The sequence below is a fragment of the Urocampus carinirostris genome, chromosome 12 (assembly GCF_059441175.1).
Source record: "Urocampus carinirostris isolate Australia breed hairy pipefish chromosome 12, RoL_Ucar_1.0, whole genome shotgun sequence".
Classification (NCBI taxonomy): domain Eukaryota; kingdom Metazoa; phylum Chordata; class Actinopteri; order Syngnathiformes; family Syngnathidae; genus Urocampus; species Urocampus carinirostris.
Genome location: NC_142360.1, coordinates 26,861,922 through 26,887,179, shown reverse-complemented (window position 1 = coordinate 26,887,179; position 25,258 = coordinate 26,861,922). Strand labels below are relative to the sequence as shown.

The window sequence follows — 25,258 nt, the reverse complement described above, 5'->3', positions numbered from 1 at the left end:
TTAGACTATAATTTAGACTAAAAAGGTCCCCGGATATATTTGCATCCTTGAATGTTAAAGAAAAATCTTTGAAACCTTCAACTCAAATATGACTTGAAATGACAGTGAGAAATTCAATGATAATAAAAGTAAAGCAAGAACACAGAACCCCAAGTTTAAAGGCAAATTCTTTCTGATCCTACACAGAACCCCAAGTTTAAAGGCAAATTCTGTCTGATCCTAAACAAAAGGAAGTGTTGTGCCGTGCATGCTGTGTGAACACAATAACAACAGAAGAAAGTTGCGATTGAGTTCTATTTAAATAACCGACTTGACTCGTCTGTTGCAATAATAAAAATGGGAAGCAAGGATATACATCATTGTCTGTTCTGGAAGGCGAGCCTCTTCCGTGGCATATAGCCCATTCGAGCTGGAGCGTGTTTTAATTTCAAGGCCATTGCTGAACTGATCTTGTCGTCCGTGGCCTCTTTGTACGTGCTACGGACAGCTTCTGCCAGAAAAAGATGGAGGGGGGGAACATTAAAATGACCATTTTCCATATTATTCAACAAAAATATACGGTTTGTTTTCTGAAAAATCTGAGCGGAGGGGTCAAGTTAATTGTAAAACCTTAAAAATCATTTTAACAAGAGCTTGTTGGTTTATGCGACTGTCTGGTCATGTGTCAGTATTCACACACCAAGTAGAATAGCACTCCCACAATTTCAAAAAAATAAAAATGGGAGTGGTTGCCTGTGTTGACAAGGGGTGTCAAACTCATTTAAGCTTGGGGGCTATATGAAAGAAAAAAAAAACGGGGGCCAGACTGAAGAATAAAGAAAGACAGGGAAAAAGAGAGAGCGAGAGAATGAAAGAAAGAATTATCTTAAGAAAGGAACAGAAAGAAAATGAAAGAGACAGAGAGAGAGAGAGAAAGAGGGGGGGCAGTGGGAGGGAGGGAGAAAGACATAGACAGTGATATAGAGAAAGAAAGAAATAATGGAGTTAAAAGAATTAACCCTAGGTGTAACCCTAGCCCTAACTCAGTTTTGAACCATAACCCTCGCTCTAAACCCATTTTTGATCACTACATTCAGTTTACAACCCTAATATGGAGCTTAAACTTTAGTTCCTAACCCTAAACCTACACCTAACTCTCGCTATAACCCATGCACAAAGCCCATTTCAGGATCCAAAATTTAGTTTAATACCCAAATAACGAGCCGAAACCTTAGTTTTTAACTCTATCCACAATCCTTTTTAGTACCATAAAATATGTTTAAAACCCTTAAAAATGGCTATAATGGCATTTCATATCAAATTCAAGCACTTTTCAAACCTTGAAAACACAAGATTAAAAATCAAGCATTTTCAAAGATTTCAAGCAGCCGTACAAACCCTGTGAATGTGAGCACACTGCAGAGCATTTGCAAAACATAAAATACAAATCTTGTCATTTAGCATGGCAAACTCTGAATGGTTTCAAGTGACTGCAACATCAGCCAAACATTTCTAACAATTAAAACCAGCAACTTTCATATTTACCGGTGACAACAGAGTAGAATGGAGTACTCATGAATGCCCGCTTGCCGTGTTGACCACCACCATACATATTGAATTTTCTCATGACATCATCCGTCAAGAGTCTGGAAAATATATAACCGAAAAAACAGGAACTCAAGACCCGTTGTCATTTTTTATATAGTAATTCAACTTCTATGCATACTCATACCTTTCTAAAACGTTATTGGTGCACTTGCCCACAGTCTTCCCTCCAACATGTGAAAGAGTTACAACCTGCATTATATGAAACAGCCCAAGGTGGTCAAAAATTTTCTCCAGGTCTAACACGGAATATGTAGAGGAACCAAATCGGTTCCGTGTATACGCTGATGAGAGAGAAAAAGGAGGCAATGCTCTCGTTGTTATTTACCATTGAACGCCGTAGGTCCCGGTTATCTTCAATTTCCACAGACATCATGTCAAAATCTTCCATATTTTTAATGGGCAACTGTGTCTCTGCTTCATTTTCTTCCCGAGAGTTGAAGCTTCTTAACTCCTCCAGGATTGCTTCCAAAGTTTCCACAACTACCTTCTGAAACTCTAGAAGAGAAGAAATATTTGTATCTTATTATTTACGACAGTGTTTTCCAAAGTGGGGTCCACGGATCCTCAGGTGTTGAGAAACGTCTTTCCAAGGGGTCTGCAAGACGATGTCTGGGTCAGAGTAATAAAATATTTTTCTGGTGAAAAGAACAAAAAAAAAAGGTTTTTCTTTTGTCTTGCTATGTCTCACATCCTATTTATCCTTTTTTGAGCCCAGCCCAAATGAGTAATTCAGGCAGCACCACGCTTCAACCCTGCAGTGCCGGTAGCTTAACGGAGAGAGAGAGAAAAAGAAGAGATATGACGCGTGGCACAAGAGGCAGGAGTGGACTTGAGTTTGATTGGGATATTGCAGATATTGTTTTGAAGTGTCAACTAGAACTTGATTGAAGAGGTGAAGTAGAAGAGAAGACTGGTCATTGAACCTTTTAGTGCAGGGGTGTCCAAACTTTTCAGAAAGCGGTCCAGATTTGGTAAGCTGAAAATGTGAGGGCCGACTTTTCAGCATGGCATTCTTTGAAGTCTTTAATAAATTCACCCTTCGTCAAAGGTTTGTGGCGCTTGGCGATCAGCTTTGCAGCCTCGTAGCATTTTAGTTTGACTCACAGGGTCTCGTGAAAAGCGCAGCTTTGACATTAAGAACAGCTTCCAGTTATTTTACATTTTCACAGCGTTAAGTCAGCATGTTTGGTCTAAAAATCTAAAATCTACACTTGTCGTGAATATTATAGCGTTTAGCTACATTGGGTCGCCTCCAGTGTTGGTGACGTTCGCGTGAATGTCTTAATCAACTCATTATATAGACTATCGCTTGTTTTGTTTTAATCACGCCAATCAGTATTTCCTAATAAACACATTATACGCTGAGAAGCATAGGAAAATCTAAGTTTGCGTTCACATGAAGGGAAGTCAGATTCTGCAGGGCAGTCAGAATTAGAGACAACACCGATGTTGGCTGCTTCTGTGTGCACGTTGACGACATTTCCTCAACATTTCACTCAAGAGTGGTCACAAACGAGTTGGAGAAAAAAAAAAGATGCTAATTGCGAATGTAAAAAGTATTCCCAAAAATGAAAAATATTTGCTCTGCGGGGGCAGCACGGCGGCGCAGTGGTTAGCGCTTGGCGGCACAGTTCTGAGGTCGTGGGAACCTCCTGCCTGGGTTTAAATCCAGCTACCGGCCTTACTGTGCGGAGTTTGTATGTTCTCCCCGTGCTTGCGTGGGTTTCCTCCGGGCACTCCAGTTTCCTACCATATTCCAAAGACATGCATTTCAGGTGAATTGGCCGGTCCAAATTGTCCCTAGGTGTGAATGAGTGAGTGAGTTGTCTGTCCCCGTGTGCCCTGTGATTGGCTGGCAACCAGTTCAGGGTGTCCCCTGCCCACTGCCCGGAGATGGCTGGGATGGGCTCCAGCCCCCCCCCGCGACCCTAATAAGGATAAGCGGTACAGCTAATGAGATGAGATTTGCTCTGCGGATAGTGCAGAGTGAGGACTTGCTGTTTCAGAGGCTCCTAAATTGGCTTCATATGCCAATACCGATATCTGTCAAATTCCCAAATATCAGTGCTGATGATGGTCCTGCCTTATAATCTGTAAAATACTATGTTCCCTTCGTTACTACATACAAGTGTGAGGCGTGGTTTTCAACTCTATTAGATGTGAAGACAAAAAAACAAACACGTCTGGAAGCTATCATGATATGAGAATTTCCCTTTCCAGTGTTGAACCACGTTGCAAAATTTAAAAGCTAGAGCATTCGAGCCACTAAAATTGAGTACCTATTTGTACCAGAACGAAATAACTGTGCCCAGCACTACAATATTGGAGAAAGTTGAGGTTGGGGGTCCGGGAGAAATTTGAATGACTCACTGGGGGTTTGGGCCCAAGTCAACTTTGGGAACCACTGATTTAAAACCATCTTTCATTTATTATTCCAGTTCAATTATTTCAGAAGAAGTCTTTTCTTACTTTTTTCCTCCATGGGGTAGTTGTATGCCCTCTTCCGAGCTGTTAAAAAAATGAAACAATGTTAGCTAAAAGTTTTAAATGTAACATTTTCCAATGTACCATAAACCATCATTGTGTTTCAAACATATATGCCCAAAAAATTATCAACCTTTTGCCATGTATCAGGCTTCAAACAAAGATGGAAAACTGGGAACTCAATTGTGAAGTGGATCAAAATGTATTAAACCTGAAGAGTGAGACGTGCAATATTACTCAGTCGCCTTGCATTAATACAGAAGCTACTTTACATACAAGCTACAGGAGTTACGAGGAATTTTAGATAAAAAAGAATCTTGCCCGACATACGAGACAAAATCCAATTTGCCAGAATTTTCAGACGCTACTTACCACAAGAGGGCCAAAGCACTCGAGACCTCTAACCGACAGCATCAGCTTGTCCCAGTTAACACAGGCATTTCCAGCCATACAGCGTTTTTTTTATCGCATTAATTACATCAGGGGTGTCCGAACTTTTAAAAAACGGGACAGATTTGGTAAGCTGAAAATGTGTGAGGCCTGAATATTCAGCATTGCATTCTTTTAACAGTCTTTAATAAATTCACCCTTTGTCAAAGGTTTGCAGTGCTTGCTGATCAGCGTCCCGGCCTCCTAGGTCGCCTTTGTAGCATTTTCATTTGACTGACAGGAAAAAGCACTTCTGTGCCGATAAAACAGCTTCCAGTTGCTTCACCCATTCACAGCGTTTGTTTCAAAATAGCTTTTCGTAGTCAGCCTGTTTCGCCTGGCAGTGCCTCTTTATATTATAATCTTTGAAAACCGCCAGTATCTTGGCAAATTAGGGAGACACAGTTGTTTCCGATTTCAGTGAAGAAACACTCCAATTTCCACTTGTCCTTTAAGCAACTACTCTCACAGTCAACTTTCCTATTTCTATTTAAAGACGCCATGTCGGAAAAAGGCTGGGCTAAAAGTCTCACAGAGACCCAAGGACAAGAAGACTAAAGGGCTACTGCTATTGGTACGAATCTAATTTATACTGCAGTCAACATTACTGACAATACACCGAGGCCGCGGCTCAGTAAAAATTAGATCACGGGCCGTAATTGAACCCAGGGCCCGACTTTGGACATGCATGGCTTACATATTATCAATTGTCTCTCTACTAGAGGTAAGATTTACGGCCCGAGCCCGAGCCCGAGCCCGAACCCGAGGCAATTTCGGGCCGGGTCGGGCCCTGAAATGTCAGTCATACGGTCGGGTCGGGTCGGGTTCGGTCCGGCTTTTTTTTTTTTTTTTTTTTTTTTTTTTTTTAAATTAATTAATAATGTGTTAAATGTTCATTAAAAATATATACTTAAACTATGTATGGATACTAGACCAAGGAATACTTGTTATAAAATAAATAATTTGGATAAAACGGAGAAGGAGCTGTAATTGCTCTGTGCACGTGACGTGACGTGATGCATTGCTGTCCTCTTAATAATCTTCCCCTCCGCAAATTCGCGTGATTTTGGCCTGGTGTCCCCGATATGGAGTCAAACCAACAAGAAGTAAAGCACAAACTCAATAGAGGAGAACTGACGAGGAAAATCCACTCTGGTAAGAGTGAAGTGTGGAGCAATTTCAAATTGATAGTAGAAAATGATACGGGGACTTGCGTTGGCTTCGTTGAGTGTCAATGTGGCAATTTGCTTGCATACGATAGCAAAAAGACCGGGACCTCGGCGCTAATCAGACATTTAAAAAGCTGTCCTGGCAAAAGTAATGAACGTCAGACATCTATATTATCATTCGTCCCAAAGACAGTCCCTCTTCGCGCTAAGCAAGCCATCACAGACAAGTGTGTAGACTTTTGCTGTCGAGACATCAGACCCTTCTCAGTAGTTAGTGGCGAAGGTTTCAAATGTTTGGCCCAAGAATTAATCAATGTTGGGTCAACTTTTGGCCGTATACCTGTCGACTCAGTTCTGCCCCACTACACCACGGTGTCAAAGGCGTGCACCGAGAAGGCTGAGGTGAAAAGGAGCGTGTTGATTGAGCGCGTAAAGAAAGCTCTGGCAAGTGGGTGTGGCGTTGCCATGAGTACCGACATGTGGACGGATGACTTCAGAAAGATGAGTTATCTTGCTATAACGTGTCACTTTGTTGGAACGGACTTCAACTTGGTTGGAAAAACCCTCACCACTGCTTTATTTCCAGCAGAAGACGCCAAAACGGGCAAGAACATACGGAGAGAACTGGTCCGGCTTCTGGTCACTAAATTTGGTTTGAAACCGTCATATTTAGCCAGAATAGTGTGGGTTACAGATCAGGGCAGCAACATGGTGAAAGCGTTGGAGGAGCCCTACAAACGCCTCGCGTGCCTTGACCACGTGTTAAACACGGTACTCAAACATGGGCTGGACAAGGACGCACTGTCTGAAAACGCACCCGAGATTGGGGAGACCATAAGCGCAGCCAAGAGTGTTGTCCGGTTCACCAAACAGTCTGGTTTGGCAGCACAGCTGTCAAAAACAGTGCTGCAGATGGGCGACACCAGATTTAGCACCGTTTATTTGACCCTCAAGTCTGTGCAGGAGATCTATACTGAGCTGTGTGAGAAGCTGCAGTTACGTGGAGAGGAGGGGCGCATGGACAACATTGCGCCAGACGTGTTGGATTTTCTGATCTCCTTTCTAGAGCCTTTTTATACAGCACAACGTGAGCTGGGAGGAGATAAATATACCACATTGAATTTAGTTTGCCTCTGGAATGAGAAGCTGAGAAAGCACTGCCAACCCAGTTCTAAAGATAATCCCGAGCAGGCGTTTGTGCGCCACAGGCATTCTGAATTTTTGGATCAAAAAATCAAAATACATATTTTGCACAAAGTTGCACTGTTCCTGTGGCCGACCTTCAACAGACTCAAAATGATGACACCGACAGAAGTGTCAGAGGTGCATCAACATGTCCGCACACTCCTGGAAGAAGATGAAGGATCTTCATCTTCAGAAGCCAACCCTATGCCTATGGAAAACGAGGATGAGGAGGAGGCTCACACCACCAGCACCCCTTCTCCGCCTGCAGCAAAACGAAAAAGTTCTTTTTTCGCTGAGTGGGAAAACGCGGATGACAACGATGATGCTTCTGTTCGAGATGAGGTTAACCAGTACATTAGTCAAAGGCATGTAATGGCTGATGATCGAGATTTGCTTGGCTGGTGGAGAATAAACTCCAGTATATACCCGAAGCTTGCAAAGTTAGCCAGATCGGTGTTGTGCATACCCGCAAGCAGCAGCAGCAGCGAGCGAGTGTTTAGCGCAGCTGGACGCACCATAGATCAGCGGAGAACAACATTGAAACCTAACACAGTGGACGCGATCTTGTTCCTGCATGATGACCACTGAATATAGGCTAAACAGCGTAAGTAATATCCTGCTGTTCAAATCACAATTTTAATTATTTTCTGAGGCTCTAATTATTTCCCTTATTTATTTTACAGGAGAGCAAGAGACACGAGGCCGAAATTTGCCGACTATGACCAGGCAGAAGCTTAAAGACTTTTATTATATTCATGTTTTACGCAATTTGTAAGGTTTATTTGTTTGTTAATGTTTTATTGTAGTTTTTTATTGTATTACATATTCACTAAGTTTTTGCTTTTCATTTAAACACTATAGTGTTTTTCTTAAATTTTTCCCCTTGGCTGATTTATTTATTTAAATTGGTAACATTCTATTTTATAGCGTGCTTCTTATGTTAAATTATTCTGAAAGCGTGTTCCTGAAATTCGTCCTACTTAGACCTATTTTGTTTCAATGCTCCTTAAAGCAGGTTGTTTTGTGTGTTCTGATGCAAATAATTAAAATAAATAAAAATGTTTATCATAAATCAGGACCTCGTAGTCTAAATCGCTAACTAATACACATTTAAACCACGTCAGTTGATAATCCAGCAGCAGTGTCTGATGCCAGAATGCGTGCGCTCTACTCAAGACAATTCAAAGAACTTCTTCATTCCTGTCTCTGTCTATTGTCTAATATATTATACTGTAGTGGGTTGTACATAATTCACCCACGGAACTATTGTTTAGTTAGCGAGTTCCTAGGGGGACTCTTAATTCGACCGGTTCTAGCCACTCTCGGGTGTTTGTTTTGGTTATCGCAAGTTTACATGTTATTAAAGCAGCGTCCGTTGGCACCTTTATTTGACACTCTGCCTTCGACTCCCGTCTCTGTTCTTTGTTGCTCTGCCCCTGTTGTGCCCTTTTCCGACTCCTATCCAATCCCCCGCCCACCCACCCACCGATTTTAAATGAAAAACAACAATTTGTTTACACCGCGGGATCCAATGCAACCAGGGTTTCATTCACAATAAAAAAGACATTACATACGGATATTATAGTAAATCAAATAAATATTATTTGTGTACAATTAGTTGTGATTGCGGAAATCATAGCGTACAGTGACGTTGGTGACTTTTCCATCCGCGTTAAAAAACGCATTTTGTAAAATACGATCGCGCTTTATTGTTTAAATAAACGTGATCTCCCAATGATTATAATTAGCTCGCTTTATTTTGTTTTAAAGCGTATTATATAGAATACGATCGCTTTTGTCGGAAGCGTACATTGACGTTGGTGAGATTTTCATCCGCGTTAAAAAACGCAATTTGTAGAATACGATCGCGCTTTATTGTTTAAATAAACGTGATCTCCCAATGATTATAATTAGCTCGCTTTATTGTTTTAATAAGCGTTTTATATAGAATACGATCAGGGGGGGGGGCTAATTTGCATAGGAGTCGGAAAAGGGCACACAACACGTCAACACCCCCTCTCAATGTAAGTGCCGCGCTAAAATCTTAAAGGCGTACTACTACTGCTGCTGTGGAATATGGCCCAATGATCAAGTCGTCAAAATGACGGACGCCTTTAAATGTTTTCGCTATCTCAAAAAAAAACCCGTCAATGACAGATTGCAGTGCAGACACAGAAATATAAAAGATGTAAATGTTTATACAGTTTTATTTAACTTAGGCCTAGATGTTGTAACAAAAGGCAGAGTTTAATTTGTTATCATAAATCACCCCTCCTTATAAATAAAATATGTAATTTCGGGCCCCCTCGGGCCGGGCCTGCAAATCCAGTTAATTAGTCGGGTCGGGTCCGGGTCGGGTTTAATACCCCTCGGGCCTGCGTCGGGTTCGGGTGCTTTTTTTGGGCCCGATCTTACCTCTACTCTCTACCCCGCTTTAGTTGTCCCGTACCTCACTTCCTTGCTTCCACTAGCGTGCATACACTTCTTTTAGTGTTAGGTAAATCATTTCCTGTTATTCTGTTTTTTGTATGATAAAACTGCTTATAAATTTTTTGTTTCTGTGATATAAAAAGGGAAAAATGCTAAGTAAATAATTCAGTTTTACCATCAGAAACCTGAAGTTTGAGGATGCCAGTGGTGTTCATTATTTTGTCTATTTTAACACACGGTTAATTGTTCGTTATATTGGCTCACTGTTGTTTTGACTATTATGCTCCATTTAAATAATTGTCACTGTTGGCCAATAGTGTGGCTGTTTTTTGATATCCACACCTCTTATGTCTGCTTTGCTTTTGTAACCTAGGAGATTTAATTAAAGGAAAGTGCTTGGGAAGGACCTTTTACAACAGATTTGATTTTCTTATCTGAAGGTTGTGTCCTCTTCTGTTTCCCAAGCAAGTTTAAAATCAATTGATGTGTGATCGCTCCTTATTTTGAGTTTCCCGATTGTATACTTATCAGTTAGCAACCACCAACTTCCTCCATGGTAAGTGCTCATAATAAACTCGCATTTTATTTAATTAGTACCATCTTATTTATCTTATCACTGCATTTTCATGCATGATTACCCTTTTGAATGTAATTTTAGTGATAAGAAAGATGTGTTTTGTAGCTATGTAGGGTTAACTTCCAGGGATCAAGGGAAAAAAATCTCATATGTTGAGGGACCACTGCACTTTGTAGTTACACCTTTTACTGCAACCACAGCTGTAAGTCGCTTGGGGTGTATTATCAGTTTTGCCCATCGACAGAGTTTTTTGCCCTTTACAAAATAGCTCGAGCTCAGTGACCTTTGATGGAGACTCTATAGCTCTCCCCAAATATTCTTGATTGGATTCAGGTCTCGACTTTGACCTGGCCATTGTTGGATATATCAACAACAGCGTTCGTACTTTTTTCTTGCCAAATTCAAGCACTTTTTAAGCACTTTCAAGGCCAATCTTTGCAGTAGCTTCAAAGGTAGAAATCCAGAAATCAAAAGAAATTTTTTTGTTGACTTTGATGACTAAAATAAAGCCAATATCTTGTGCTATTTTAAGCTGTTCCCATCTATGATCCACAATATTTTTGAGTCATTGGGCTGCTCTAAATCGATTTGAATTCTGGCATTCTGCTTCAACAATGCACGCGCAGCTTGACTGCATCACACTTGTTTACAACCACGTAGGAATTTTTAGGAGTTGGGTATTAATTGAGTTCAATACGGAAGACAAAAAAAGATAGTACTGTATGCATAAGCAGTAGAAAAATGAGCCAAATTATATTGATTGCTCCGAAGCAGAGTGCATTCAACCTTTCAATCTTAGAGACTTCTGATCCTTTGCTTTTTACTAATTTTAATTCATACTGTTTGCGTGTTTTTCAGAGGATCTGTGTCTAAATTGGTTAAAATAGAATTGTAAATAATTATTTTTTTGTATTTTATCATTTATTTATATCAGTGAAAAGTAAATATTTTTAATATTTATTTTAAAGTTTTGCGTTTTCAGGGATTTTCTGTCGTGTCAAACTGCCATGAAACATGGCAACAATTCCAAGGATTTTCAAGCACTTCACTCAAAGTTCAATCATTTTCCTGACGTTGAAAACGCAACATTTGAATTCAAGGAATGTCAAGGATTTTAAGTACCCGTACGAACCCTGGGACACACAAAATGGTATTTGAAAAACTGAGGCTGCAGCACCTACTTTTAAGTAGCCTTTGGCGGCGTCTTTCCGAAATAGATTTTTGTTTTCGAAGCAAAAGGCAACGACTACAACTCAGAGAGTCCCCTTCAGACAACTCTGCTCCCATTCCGTCTTCTTCCTCTTCTTTCATCAGACTGGCGGGACGTTTCAGCACATTACAGCTTCCTATTGGGAAGGGATATTGAGTTATTAAGGAAAGGTAACAAGTAGTAAATCACATAAACACCATTGTTAATCAGGATTTTGTAAACTCCAGAACACAAGACCAAAATAATGAGTCTTATTTAATTTGTGTTCAGGCCGTTTTGCCACAAAGTTTCATTGCTAAAACGGGGCCTAGGGATTAAATGGGCATAAGTCTTCTACACTAAAGCAATAATAATAATATACGTATATATTACTGCCCTTAAAGCTGGACGTAATTTGGAACTTTTATACTATGTCTTGTGCCATCATTGAAGCCTCTGTCAAACTCATTCAGGATGTGCGTACAAGTATGTGCATGTTTTCAATTTTTAAATCATTTTGTCATTCTCGCTTCTTAAGCGTTCGTGCATGCACCAAAAGTAATAATGCGCGTGAAACTGCAGTACAGACGCTCCCCTACTTAGGAACAAGATAGGTCCCGGACGATCGTTCGTAAGTTGAATTTGTCCGTAAGTTGCTTCAGTGCTATATTTTGTATGTTTAAGGTTTATACGAGTATGTTTAAGGCTTGTATAAGTACTAAAAATAAACATTTCATTAAAGAATATGCTCTATAAAGATACATAAAGTTAAGTTCAAATTACTTTTGGAAGATGAGCTGCAAGAGTTAGGTGACTTCCTCCTCCGTGGTAAAAAGTAGGCGAAAAAAAGCATTCCGACCATGTTCTCAACCGCATCAAGATTTCTTGTTCCAATTTCATTTCAAAAGAAACAGCTCGCCTCTTCTTTACAACAACCATATTGAATGGATGCACAAGATATTAAACAATAAAAAGGTCAAAATTCTTAGCGCGCTGAGGATTCAGTACAGTATGTTTACACACGAACTAGGAAGAGGAAGCGGATGCTGAGTGACCTCTCACAGCGCCACACGCCGGTAGCGGCGGAAAGAAGCACTTCAATACTGTCCTGTACTCAGAAAATGGTGCACACGATACAAAATCTATGGGAGCGTCTGTACTGGAATATGGGTATTTTTAAGTAGTGATTACAGATTCAGATATGCTTTATTGTCATTCTTGTACACATGTATACAGAACGAAATGTCGATACATCTAACCCGCACAGTTTCCTTGAATGTACAGATATAAATATGTATATTACAGCAAGTTATATTGTACATGCAACATCCATTGCAGCCTGGTCAGTCTGGAAGGGAGATTACCACATGTGCGACCGCTTCTTTAGATTTCTTAAATGTCCTTTTGCGTTTTTTTTTCTCCTTTAGCTTTTAGTTAAAGATCAGGGGGGTATAATGGCGGTCTTTGCAGCCCTGTGACTTTTCTCCTAATGATTGTTGTTCTATTGTTTCTACAACCTCCTTTGTCCATCATACTCCAACCTACATTTTTAAAGAGGCATTTGATAAACTCTTTTATTTTCATCTTTCTTGGGGTTTGAAATGTGCTTAAAGCAGGCATTTTCCTACTTCTAGCATTTTCCTCGATTGTTGAAAGTTGGTCTTATATTTTCTATGCAGTGTAGTATGCTATACTAACAAATAGAAACCAAAAAAACTACATGAAACCCCCCACCAAAAAAAACAAAAAAACACAATAATGTGGGGGAGGAGCATAACGTCACTTTACACCACTCCCCCGTGCCTCCATTCCTCCTACCTAATGTCTGAACAGCTTTGCTAAAAGATAAAAGCAGTTCTGCGTGATGTAAAAAAAGCATCAGGGCTCTTTGAACCCATTTGGGCATTGTTAACACATACTTAATAGAGAAATTATTTAACTTTGAACTTTTAAAAACCGTAAAAAAAAAACTTTTAGGACGATGCACCCCACCTTTACGGTATTATTCTACACTGTGGTACTTTAGTTGTATTGCTCTGTCAGGATGGCACTTTTTAATTTCATTGTGCATTTAATATGTTTCAATGACATTGTATTCATTATTATAATATTAAAAGATCTCACCTCCATCACCCTCACTTTGCTCGCTACGCAAAGACTCAGTTTCAGCATCAATGTTTGTGTGCCCCATTCCGTCCTCCAGTCTGTGACACCAAGTCCCCTCTTGACTGCACCATGATTCCTCTTCCTCCTCTTTAATCAATGTGTGTGCAACAGTGGTGTTCTCTGGTTTCCAATGATCCATATTGTTGTCAATACCTGTTGTACTAACAAGAAGATAACGGAAATCTGCAGAACACAAGGGATGAATTGTTTTAAATGCCATTTATTTAATCTCTGTCTCATACTAAAAGAGTAATAATCATGGAATATTACACTTCTGTAGAAGGTATTAAAAAAAAACATAATGTGATATATTGTTTGGTAACCTCTAACAAATTTGGACGCACACTGGAAATGCAGGAAAATGCAGTCAAGAACATTGTTTTACTTGACCAATTCTGGAAGTTTGAGCGTTATAAAGACATACCTGAAAACTTAACACTTTGCCCTGTATTTTATATGTTTTTTGATTATTTCAAATAGTGTACACCACAAATATTTAAATTAAAAAGTGCATTTGGCAAGATTGTTTTTCATTAATGAAGGAGATTTCCAAAGTTCTGCTATGCCTTCCTCACTCTAATGAGTTCAGGCATGTGAGGAAAGTACATCCAGGAAAACATGGGGAGCAGATAGCCTGACATCATTTTTAACTAAGTTTCCTTAAATCATCTGTAGAACAGATGCAGTTTGCAAAATCATGCACTTCTACTTATAATAAGCAACACTTAATTTACTGCAATTAGGGAAAGATCAGAGAAAGATGCTAAACGAATTGTTTGCTTTGTTTATTTGGTAAATAAAATAAACTTGTTCACACATATTATCTATGTTTTTATTCTAGATAGTCTGTTTTGCTGTGAGTAAAATAGATGATGCGTTGTTTGAAACGTTTATAAATGCTTAATAAAAGGAATTCCAATCATTAATAAGGGGAGTAATTGGCTAAAGCTGAGAGGTATGTAAAGACCACCTAAATCAGTCGGTAACCAATGGCTCCAACCTAATTTGGCTCTTTTCATTTGTACATATGGCTCAGAGATAAAATAGAACTCGCGTAATAAGATTAGATATTGTTACATGCTGAGCCAATTGTTGCTGGTGAGAAGCCGAGGACAACACTGACCAATGTGAAGGTTCGGTTCAGTATATATAGGACACAATTTTGACTACAGCTTACAGTCATAGTGTCACAATAACAAACCATGAGACTGTAAATTGCTAAATAGTCCTTTACATAGATACTCATTAAACAATCTATGTTCATATTTAACACACTTTATGATGAAAAGCCACACAACATGATTTAAACAAGGGCATCACGATTAACGGAAATCTAAATCACATCGCAACGTGACGTGCAATTGTGTAATCATAGGACATTGCGTTTTCTTTTCAAGGATTTATACGTTGTTATTTGTTTAATGGAGTGTTTTGCCAACTATTCTGGCGCAATATAATAAAGCAAACTCGCTGTTGTTTTCGATTGCTGTTTTTTTTTTCTTCCGTCCTATACCATTTGGGTTAATTGGTCTATTGGTTAATTGACATCTTTATGTAAGTTGATTGGATGATAAACACAGTTTTGTCTCGCTGCTCCTATTTTATTGCCCAGCCTTTTTAAAAATTTATAGTTACCATTAGCAGCAAGATGGCTGACAATTAGCTCGTTATGTAAAATAAATGCAAATTTCTCAAGCAAAGACAATTTTGTTTTAAATGCATGTTTAAATAATAGTTCATGTATTTTGGATTTTTTTTTTCTTTATAATTAATTACTTTTTTTTAAAACCACCTTGGGGTGCTAAATAATACAACTGTCTCTTTATACTTTCATATTACCATGGGGGTGTCAAATGATCAACCGGCGGGCCACAATTGGTCATCTGGGTGCATGTTAGAAACCCCGAGGAGACTAGAAAAATTATATGGGAAACACTGCTCAGTATGATGAAGTATTCACCAAAAAGCACAGAAAATGCATTTTAAAAAAACCACATAGAAATTGCAAAACTGGTGTGAAAAACTGCAATTGAAACTTTTTTTTCCAAAATCCAACACCCAAAAGCTCTAGCTCTAGGATCCGTGCACTCCTGCTCGCCCAGTACTGTCTGCACTGAAGGTAAATACGTTGAGATCCTCGTTTGCAGAATGTGACATTTTTACAAATCGGAGATGAATTTAAAGTGGTATTTTTATATTTATATGGGACACAGGCTAAGGGCATTATTCTTATTTAATAGATTTTATCAAATCAAATATCACGCAGTGAAATTAAATGTGCTGAAGAATTAATTAGATTTTGCCAGGAGATCAGGTTTTGCTGTATTGTTGGATTTTGTCTTAAAATATATGTGAATAAAAATAATATATATATATAAATATGGGCAGCACGGCGGCACAGTGGTTAGCGCGTGTGCGGCACAGTTCTGAGGTCATGAGATCGAACCTCCTGTGTGGAGTTTGCGTGTTCTCCCCGTTATTGCGTGGGTTTCCTCCGGGCACTCCGGTTTCCTCCCACATTCCAAAAACATGTATGTCAGGGTAATTGTCCGGTCTAAATTGTCCCTAAGTGTGAATGAGCGAGTGAGTTGTCTGTCTCTGTGTGCTCTAGAACTGTCTGGCAACCAGTTGAGGGTGTCCCCTGCCCACTACCCGAAGATAGCTGGGATGGGCTCCAGCACCCCCGCAACCCTACTGAGGATAATCGGTGCAGATAATGAATGAAAAATTATCAAAATATATTTAAACATATATCTATCTATCCATCTACCTTGGTCATATCCCTCGAGAGGGGTGCCCAACAGCAAGACAAACACATACACAAAAACAAAGAAAATAAAAAAGGGAAGAAATAGCAAAAAACACACACACAAAATTTGGGACCATGGCCAACCCAAATGCCCAAACCCCCAAACACGTTAAGCACTTCGGCACCAAAGTTGGTCATGATTTCGTCCCTCAAGATGAAACGGGACACAAGAAAGCGGCCGTGTCACTCGGGTCAGGGTGAGACAACACACCCTTCTGTTCAACAGCAGTGCCCGACAGCTTTCAGTGGTTTACCCCTGCCGCATCATACAGGTGCCCTGCCCATACACACACACACACACACACACACACACACACACACATATTATATATATATATATATATATATTATATGTGTTTGTGTGTATATATTATAGCTTTAATTGCTCTTTGGGTCAAAAAGGTTCTGAACCCCTGACCTAAATTGATCTATTAAAAAAAATAAGTCTGAATTACCTTAAATTTGAGATGTAAACATTTTGACAAATCATCTGATGAGTACACTTTTTCTTATTCGAGACGTCCTGAGAACGTCAGTACTTGACCTACACATGTCGTCAGAAAAATACGTTGTCTGACATCAAAGATCTGCACCTTTAATGAACGGTGATCGAACGTCTAAAAATGACCAAATATGGAAGTCGTTTCGACGTCGCTACGCAGTGAGGTGGTAGACCGATTTTAGCCTACCCGCCTGGCAACAGTTTCCCTCAATTTCAAGCGTCTTTAGGATCTAAAAATGATCTCTTTCCTCTTCAAAGGGTTTAGGGCTTCTTTGAACAAAATCAGGAGACATGATATTTCTGCTACTTCTATAAAGAACCCTTTGACCCCACAGGGACATTGTTGTTACATGTGTGAACGTTGCTGTTGTCTCCACTGTATTTATCTCTGATTTTGACTGGATATAACTACAAATGAAATCTATCGGCTGAGAATTTACACAATATTCAAAATATTAATAGAAAAAAAACACTTACATGAAGATAAATCTGGACAAAGTCTTTCGCTGCTACTACTTTATGTTGATTGGCTATAGTCGCCTTACCGGAAATACGAATCCGCCACTTCCGGTAAAGCTGGCGAGCGAGTGAAAACGTCAGCGCAAAGGGAGAAAGTGAAACAATGTGTGAAAATACCATAATCACATGTTATTATATGTCAAATTAAAGAAAAAATAAAAATGCCCGATCATTAAATTTAGTTGTTGCATCAAATACTGAATGTACTTATTCATAGTATTATTTCTTTATACAGTAATCCCTCGGTTATCGCGGTTAATGGGGACCAAAACCACCCGCGAAAGGTGAAAATTGCGAAGTAGCGACGCCCCTTCAAAAAATGCTTCAAAAAAAAATTACATTTTTTTTGTTTTTAATTATTTTATTTTATTATTATTATTTTAACGTGGAACCGCGACGAAGCGAGGTCCCACTGTATTGTACTTCACTATTGTATGTTGGATAGAAAATAATTATGCGAACAAGAAATACTCCAATGACTTGCAAAGGTTCAGTCCATTTGATTCCTAGCACTGCTCTCGCTCCCCTTAAACTCTGCTGGTATTACTTACGGCATAGCGGCGGAGTCTGTGGGGGTTCAGGTGTATTACGGTAAGGGGATGTTATTATGGAAGCCCAAGTGTGCCAGAATTCTATTTAAAAAGGAACATTCAATTCAAAAAAAAAAAAAATAATTCATCAAAATAGATATATTTTTAAAAAGCCTATAGCCAAACGTGTGTATTCAAATGTTAACATAGTTGAATTTTTCATGTTATATCACTTTAGGTGAAATGGAAAAACAAATAACCAGCCAGACTTTCCCCCAAAGCTCTGGACCTAAAACCTCCCTAGTTGGATTTGATTATATCACAGTTCACATATTCATGATTCAGGGCAGCACGGCGGCACAGTGGTTAGCGCGTGTGCAGGCACAGTTCTAAGGTCTTGGGAACCTCCTGTGTGGGTTCAAATCCAGCTACCAGACTTCCTGTGCGGAGTTTGTATGTTCTCCACGTGCTTGCTTGGGTTTCCTCCGGGCACTCCGGTTTTCCTCCCACATTCCAAAGACATGCATTTCAGGTGGATTGGCTGGTCCAAATTGTCCCTAGGTGTGAATGAGCGAGCGAGTTGTCTGTCCCTGTGTGCCCTGCGATTGGCCCACTGCCCGATGATGGCTGGGATGAGCTCCAGCACCCCTGTGACCCTACTGAGGATAAGCGGTGCAGCAAATGAGAAGAGATATTCATGATTCATGTTTTTCCAGTTTCAAAAGCATTATTCTTATTAAGTAACATGGATGTGTGTACAGTATTCACCATATAATTCTGTGAGACCCTGGTGGGTAAACAGTCTGAGGGTGTCTAGGGGGCAGAATGTCATCAATTTGGTGCCTTTTTAGAGCAAAATAAAGAAGCAAAATCTATGATCAATGTGTGCCCTTGTAAACTATTGAAACATGAACACGCTTGTTACCTTGGTAACAAGACAGGATTTCAAGGCAAAATATCTGATCATCATCTAATTACACTAAAAATAACTACTGTTCTTCATGACTTGCAGATCCTGTACTTTTTATAGGTATTGGACCATTATTGTATCACCAATATGAGTTTTGTGATTGCTGCTTTGACAAGGGCGCCAGTTCTTCTTCAATGGTTCACAGGAGGTAATTGTAGCGCGCATTTTATGAGCTACAGTGGTTACGGGTTGTGTGGTCTGGGTGCAATTACTTTTTCATATAGAATTTTTTGTGCCTTCATGGAATTAACAATTCAAAACTGCAATTGGACTCCATTGGGTAGTCTCTGTGTGATATTATTATTATTTGCGAGTGAAAAATGTGCAAAAAAACACAAAATTCACCAAGGGGCAAATACTTTTTAAAGGCACTGGAGTATAATCATAAATTTCAGCAACTTTGTGAATGGGTAACATGTTGTAGCTCCCGAGGCACAGTGACCACCAGTGGTAAAACTTCATACAATCAATTTAGACATCAAAAAATTGAAAAGATAAACAAATAGAATAATTAAACTTGTGCCGATAATTAATTCTCAAACATTTTCGACAGACGGTGAGCCTTAACATTTTTGACAGAAATGTTTATTGTTTTTATCTAGAGAGGCACGTGAGAATGCATACTGAAGAAAGACCCTTTGCATGCTCAGTTAGGGGAAGAATGCTGGAAGAACACACGATGTCGAAAAGTTGTTCAACTGCGGAATTTGTAACCAAAAACTCTCATAAACAACAAGCTGGAGAGCACAAATCTACTGGTGAGATCGACAACAGTATTATATAAAGCTTGGAAATATTTGAATATCTTGTCAGAATGGACGTAGTCAGACTGTTTTTGGGGATGCTCAAGCACCCCCAAATTCAAGCCAAGCTTATTTCTGCTTGGTGAAGTTGGAACTTTGCTTACCGTGTCGCTGGGGGACTTCAGACTGTTTTGTCAGAGTTGCATGCTTTGATCATGAAAAGCTGCATGAGGTAAGTTTACCTGCCGTCATATACAATTTGCGTTCGCCTCCTTTTAAGTATGTGACTGTGACTTTCCCTTTTGTTTTTTTCGCCGTGTGTCTTGCAATTAATATAATATTGTCCAGATAGCTCTCTATTAGTGTGCGAGCTATGGAAGGCTTCCAGTTATGTTTGATCCAGGTTAGCCCCGTTAACTGTTGCGTAGCTGGCTAGCCTACTGTCTGCCCATGATTTTGTTTTTTCCAGTTGGATTAATGTTTGTTGCCGTAATTGTTTTTTTGTTGTTGGCTCCCGGTTATCATTGCTGCTTACTGCATGTTTTTGGTCAGCCAGCCTCCTGTTTTATCCGACAATTGGTCCAGGTTCACCCACAAAAGTATCCAGCTAGCCTGCCATGATCATTTGGTATATTTATGGCTGGGTTCGTATTTGTTGCCGTGGTCGTTTTTGTGGTTTCCTCCCTGTTATCCTGGCTGCCTACTGCATTCTTTTGGACGGCCAGCCTCCCGTTTTTTTCACCGATTGGTCCCAGTTAGCCATTTTTAGTATTTATTCCAGTTTGCTCAATTTGTTGTACAATTGCTGCACCCACCTGCGACACATGACCTAGGCATTCCCACAAAAAAACTACCAAAACTTCATTTAAAACCCTCAAAACCTTTCGACTAATTAACATGTAAACCAATATGGGGACTGGCTTGCGAGGGTGGTGGTGTTCTTCACATGACGTCACAGCTCAGGAAGTCAAAGACGAGACAGACTTCAAAATGCATTATCTTGGAAACAATTGGAGTATACCAATGAAATGTGTATGGATATTATGCAAAAGCATGTACAATTTCCTCACATCGAGTTTGTTTTAGAATTTGGCTATCCTTTAAGACACGTATGCACTTATTCAACCAAAGTCTCCTCTCATCAGACCAACAAAAGACGAGATTGTCCCCATCAGTCCCACAAGCCAGGCAGGGAATCGTCCTGCCCAAAGGAATCCTTGAGGCATCCAGTGAATGGCGTTGCTGAGGTCCGCCATGCTTCCCAGGATGGAGAGCAGCTCCCCCTGCATCTGCCTTTGAATCTGATGGTGGCTGTAGGAGATCACAAAGGTTGCTTCAGACAAAGACTGGAAACATAAATGGAAAAATAAATAAAACAGAGAAACATCACCTGCTTTCGTCTTGGTCACATTTTCTAAGCTTCTGCTTAAGAAGTGTCAAAACCCTGAGGGACCTGAAGAACAGAAAAGTTGGATCACAGGAAATGTCTTTTCAGTTTGGATTTGGCCAGCAGCGCGTAAAAAAAGGAAAAAAATATATATAGATAGATGGATAAATACTTTATTCATCCCCTTAGGGAAATTCACATTTCCAGCAGTCTCCTTTGTTGTTTATGATAGATATATATATATATATATATATATATATATATATATATATATATATATATATATATTACAGGGTTCGGTAGGGTTACTTTAACTGGATTACTTTCAATTACTTTTGGATTACTCCAATACCAAATATGCTAATAAAAGACAAAAGAAACTAAATATGAATAAAATGACTAAATTTTGTGCAGGCTTGGGGAGTAACGGAATACATGGAACAGCAAAAATGATGTTAGCAAGCTGTTTGGATTTATTTTCATTTTGTTTCTGTCGCATTTTATGTTAGTTTTGCCGGAGATCAAAGCCAGGAGAGAAAGCTTACCACGTGTTGTGAGTCATCATTTTATTCATATTTAGTTTCTTCTGTCTTTTATTAGCATATTTGGTGTTGGAGTAATCCAAAAGTAATCCAGTTAAAGTAACCCTACCCAACCCTGTATATATACATAAGCACAGATGCTGAATTTAAACAAAACACTCCGTCAAAGAGAGCGTCACTGCCTCTAGTGTAGTGGAGGTGCAATTGCAATTATCTTAAGAAATTTTCCCTCCAAAAATTCCACGAAGTCAAATGCGCCCCACTATTTGAGAACCACTAACCTAAGTATACTGAGCAGCAGCGAGGCTCCCCACAGCATGGTGCTCACAGTCCACCATCTGTCAGACTTCACTCCAACCAGTTGAGCATCAGCGGCCCAAGCCACGTGTTCGCAGGGGTAGTAAAGTTGGTCGGCCACGTTTGTAAAAACCGATATCCAGCGCACGAACGCATCTTTCTCCTTTGGACGACATGCAACACGTTGACGGGATCACATGACAGCACTTGAAGAATCTCAGCGCCGCGATGAAAAAGATGGAATTGTAGATGAACTACTGTAAATTCTAGACTACAGAGCGCATGTGATTAAAAGCCGCATGAGAAAACTTACTTTTGTCTCTGTACAAGCCTCACCAGATTTTTAGGAAAGATGAGAATTGTTTGAGGCGTCCTAAAAATAGTCAATAGTCAAATATTTTCTCTATTAAGTATGTGTTAACAATAGCCAACTGATTTCAAAGTGCGAAGAGTTTATCCGAGTACATCTGAGATATGCATATACAGTACGATCTGCAACCTCACTGCAACTGTTTACATCTAGGCTTAAAACACAAATAATTTATATAACTTCTAAATGTCCTTTAATTCATGTTGACAATATTTGTGTATTATTTGTTATTACAACATCCATTGCAGTCACCCTGGAAGGGGGATTACCTAATGTGCAGTCTCTTCTCAAGGTTTCTTCATTTACCCCGTGTTGAGGTTTTCGATTTTTTTTCCTTGCCCTCGTGGAGGTTTTAGATCAGGGGATGGTGTCATAATAGTCTATGGTTTGCAATAGTCTGTGGTCTGTATAGTCCTTTGAGACTCCTTGTGATTAAGGGCGTCACAAATAAACATGACTTGACATGCACGCTCATCATGAACAGGCAACTTTTCAGAGCGAAAGTTCCAGACCAGAACATAGGGGGAAATTAAATCTATAGCTGTACGAAAGAGAAGCAAGGGGGCCCGAGTGCTGCTAGGACTCAAATGGACTGAAGCATTTCAAGGCAGTGGAGTATTTATGACGCTGCGTTGTTCACGTTTCTGTTGTATTATTTTTTTTTTTTAATGTCATCATATTTTAGCCTATTGTGTCATTTGAAAAGGAAAAGGAAGTTTGAAAAATGCTGAAATTTCTTTGAATTTGGGGGTGCCTGGAGTAATCCAAAAGTAAACGGACTGGATTCACCCATGTTACAGTTGGGGATTTCTTTTACTAGTCTGTGCCAGCTGCCAGGCGCCAGCCGAGGGGACCCGCCGGGCCGATGCGGATCCCCGACTGGCACCGAAGCAGGAGATATCCGCAGGAAGGGCCCGGCACGAGTCCAAAGTCGCAGCCCTTGCTACGTCCGCCTCGCGAAAGAAAACAAGCCTTAGTGCTGCCTTTGACACCGTGGACCATAATATCCGGCTAGACCGGCTGGAAAGATGGATTGGTGTTGACAATATCTGTGTATTATTTGTTATTGCAACAAGCGTTGCAGCCTGGTCATCCTGGAAGGGGGATTACCTCACATGTGGTCCCTTCTCAAGGTTTCTTCATTTTCTTTATGTTGAGGATTTTGAGTTTTTCCTTATCCTCATGTAGGTTTGAGATCAGGGGATGGTGTCATAATAGTCTTTAGTTTGCAATAATCTGTGGTCTGTGCAGCCCTTTGACAATCCTTGTGACAAAGGGTGTCACATATAAACCTGACTTGACTTGACCTTATTAAAGCTGATATGCAGGCAAAAGTAGCGGCTTGTAATCCAGAATTTACGGTAGTAATAATGATATCCCCATTAAAAGACGACAAGTATACCTTGGCTCCAAATCCATAACTGTGTGAATAAGCCAGCATGGACAGATCATCGAAGAGCCTCAGCACCGTCCTGCAGTGGCTTAGCTGAGAAGATAAGAGCATCAGACTTTTGCCAAGGTTTCCGGATGAAGCATTTGCCTCTGTCTTGGGTGACAGAATGCCGCCGACCAGCTGCGAGCCGTAGCAGAGTGTTCTGATCTGTTAGCATCATCGATGAAATGTCAGAAACAAAAAACTTCAGCGACTGCATGTACAATATTAGGCCCGCCATCAGACTGTTGATTAACAAAACACACAGTATTTCTGACATAAAACAAAATCTGCCTAAAAGCATTTCTCCATCGTTTGACAAGCCTTGTTGTAATCAGTTTTTTTCACTCCATTATTACCCTTTAGAAATAAACAGACTCGGATGATTTCCAATATGACTTTTAGCTTCTGATCACTCTCTGCCAATTGCAAACTGTTTTCCCACTGTCCCCACCCTGTGACAACCTATGAATGCCTATATTAGGGTAACGGACATGACAACTTTGGCTTAGCCAATAGTGACGGATTCAAATGTGGATTGACACACGAGTTAAACAACGAAATTCCCAACATGATTGAATGCAATTTTTCAGGGTGTATTTGAATCAGAGCCGAAAATAAATGTGCGTAAATGCAAACCGGAATCCGTTTCACGCGCTAATATCACGCATATGTGTGCACAATCGTGAGTGACTTCTGGCAAGAAAAGTCAAACATTTACAACTCTTTCACAATGTCTAAACATTGACCGAAGTAAAACACAGTATTTAAAGATTTTAGTAAACTGGTCGTCTCCAGATGTCCCATTTTGAAAACGCTTAGACTTGTGTAAAATACAATGTTTAGTTTTTCAGATGGTGATAGTGCTTGAAATCCTTGGAAATGCTTGAATTTTGGGGAAAGTGCTTGTTTCATCACTTTTGTAGATGCAGAGTACAACTTCAGATTTAAAAAAATGTTGGCTATATTACAAATTATAAACATGCAAAACATTTGTGAAACATTTCAGCAGAATTAACCTTTTCCCATCCTTTGGTATTATTCCTACTTCTCAAGCGAAGTAAGCAGTACCCTCTGACTAAATCTTGTACATTCTGGAATCATTCTTTTGTTTTAACATTGCTGATTATGGCATACACTCAAATAACCCATCACAAAATATTGGAATATAAAACAAAATGTTTTCAGTACTAGCACCCTATTGAAAGAATATATTTTCAAATATATATTTTAATCCATACACTGTCGTTTAATGGTTTGGGGTTGCTCAGAAATTTCCATTCTTTGACGAAGGCAAAGTTTGAAGGATAGGATTTTTTTTTTAAATAACTATTTCTAACCTTCTCAAAGTCTTGAGATACTTTCTATTTATTTAACATTGAAAAACGATATATTTTAAACTACCCAATTGCCATTTTCAGAAAGCATGAATAAATAGTATATAGTTTGTCAGTCCCTAAGAATAATAAAAATTCTGCATACTGTACTTGTTTTTTATTCGGTCATATTTGAGATTTTGTGCACGAAATACTCACAACTTTATCTCTTCCCCTGTAGGACTCAAGCATTCGAACAAGGGAGTCAATATCGGGCTGCATGGCGAGCAAAATACTACTCTGACAAAATTGTGTCTTTTTTAAAATAAAATAAACGGAGTCAACGCGATTTTAAAGCAGCAAAAACATCATAAACGTCACATTCTGGTTTCCTAAACGTCTCTCGGACTTCGGCCGTCTAAGAATTTAGACTCAACTAGTCGATCGACGAGCCATTCGATCCTCTCAGATCACGTTTTTTTAGAACGTGTGAGACACTACTGCTCTCCAACGTACAAATTGTGTATTACACTTTTTAAAATAACTTTTTTCAGCCAAGGCAGAGCCAGCCCAAGGCATAAGCCAGGGGTGTCCAAAGTTTTTTTGGTGAGGGCCAAATACAGAT

The 25,258-nt window shown here is 39.6% G+C and overlaps 2 protein-coding genes across 5 annotated transcripts; both read right to left on the bottom strand.

The window, feature by feature from the left end:
* Positions 1-280: 280 nt before the first annotated feature.
* On the bottom strand, positions 281-17,139 carry LOC148355362 (uncharacterized). Of its 4 annotated transcripts, XM_088349576.1 has the most exons (9): positions 17,005-17,067; positions 15,056-15,128; positions 13,175-13,399; positions 11,043-11,207; positions 4,057-4,095; positions 1,913-2,082; positions 1,712-1,776; positions 1,525-1,625; positions 281-490 (listed from the first exon to the last, which is right to left on the bottom strand). In XM_088349576.1, exons 3-9 carry the CDS (start codon positions 13,353-13,355, stop codon positions 357-359), a joined length of 855 nt encoding a protein of 284 aa, XP_088205702.1. In that variant the 5' UTR covers positions 13,356-13,399; positions 15,056-15,128; positions 17,005-17,067; the 3' UTR covers positions 281-356. The 4 variants fall into 4 exon arrangements, with proteins under 4 accessions (XP_088205702.1, XP_088205700.1, XP_088205703.1 ...); XM_088349574.1 differs by lacking the exon at positions 15,056-15,128 and having other exon boundaries at positions 17,005-17,139; XM_088349577.1 differs by lacking the exon at positions 15,056-15,128 and having other exon boundaries at positions 281-487; positions 17,005-17,139.
* Positions 17,140-20,273: 3,134 nt separating this feature from the next.
* pex11g (peroxisomal biogenesis factor 11 gamma) lies at positions 20,274-25,053 on the bottom strand. The gene is made up of 5 exons (XM_088349554.1): positions 24,853-25,053; positions 23,288-23,485; positions 21,500-21,678; positions 20,680-20,742; positions 20,274-20,600 (listed from the first exon to the last, which is right to left on the bottom strand). The coding sequence occupies exons 1-5, from the start codon at positions 24,913-24,915 to the stop codon at positions 20,411-20,413; spliced, it is 693 nt and encodes a 230-aa protein (XP_088205680.1). The 5' UTR covers positions 24,916-25,053; the 3' UTR covers positions 20,274-20,410.
* Positions 25,054-25,258: the final 205 nt, after the last annotated feature.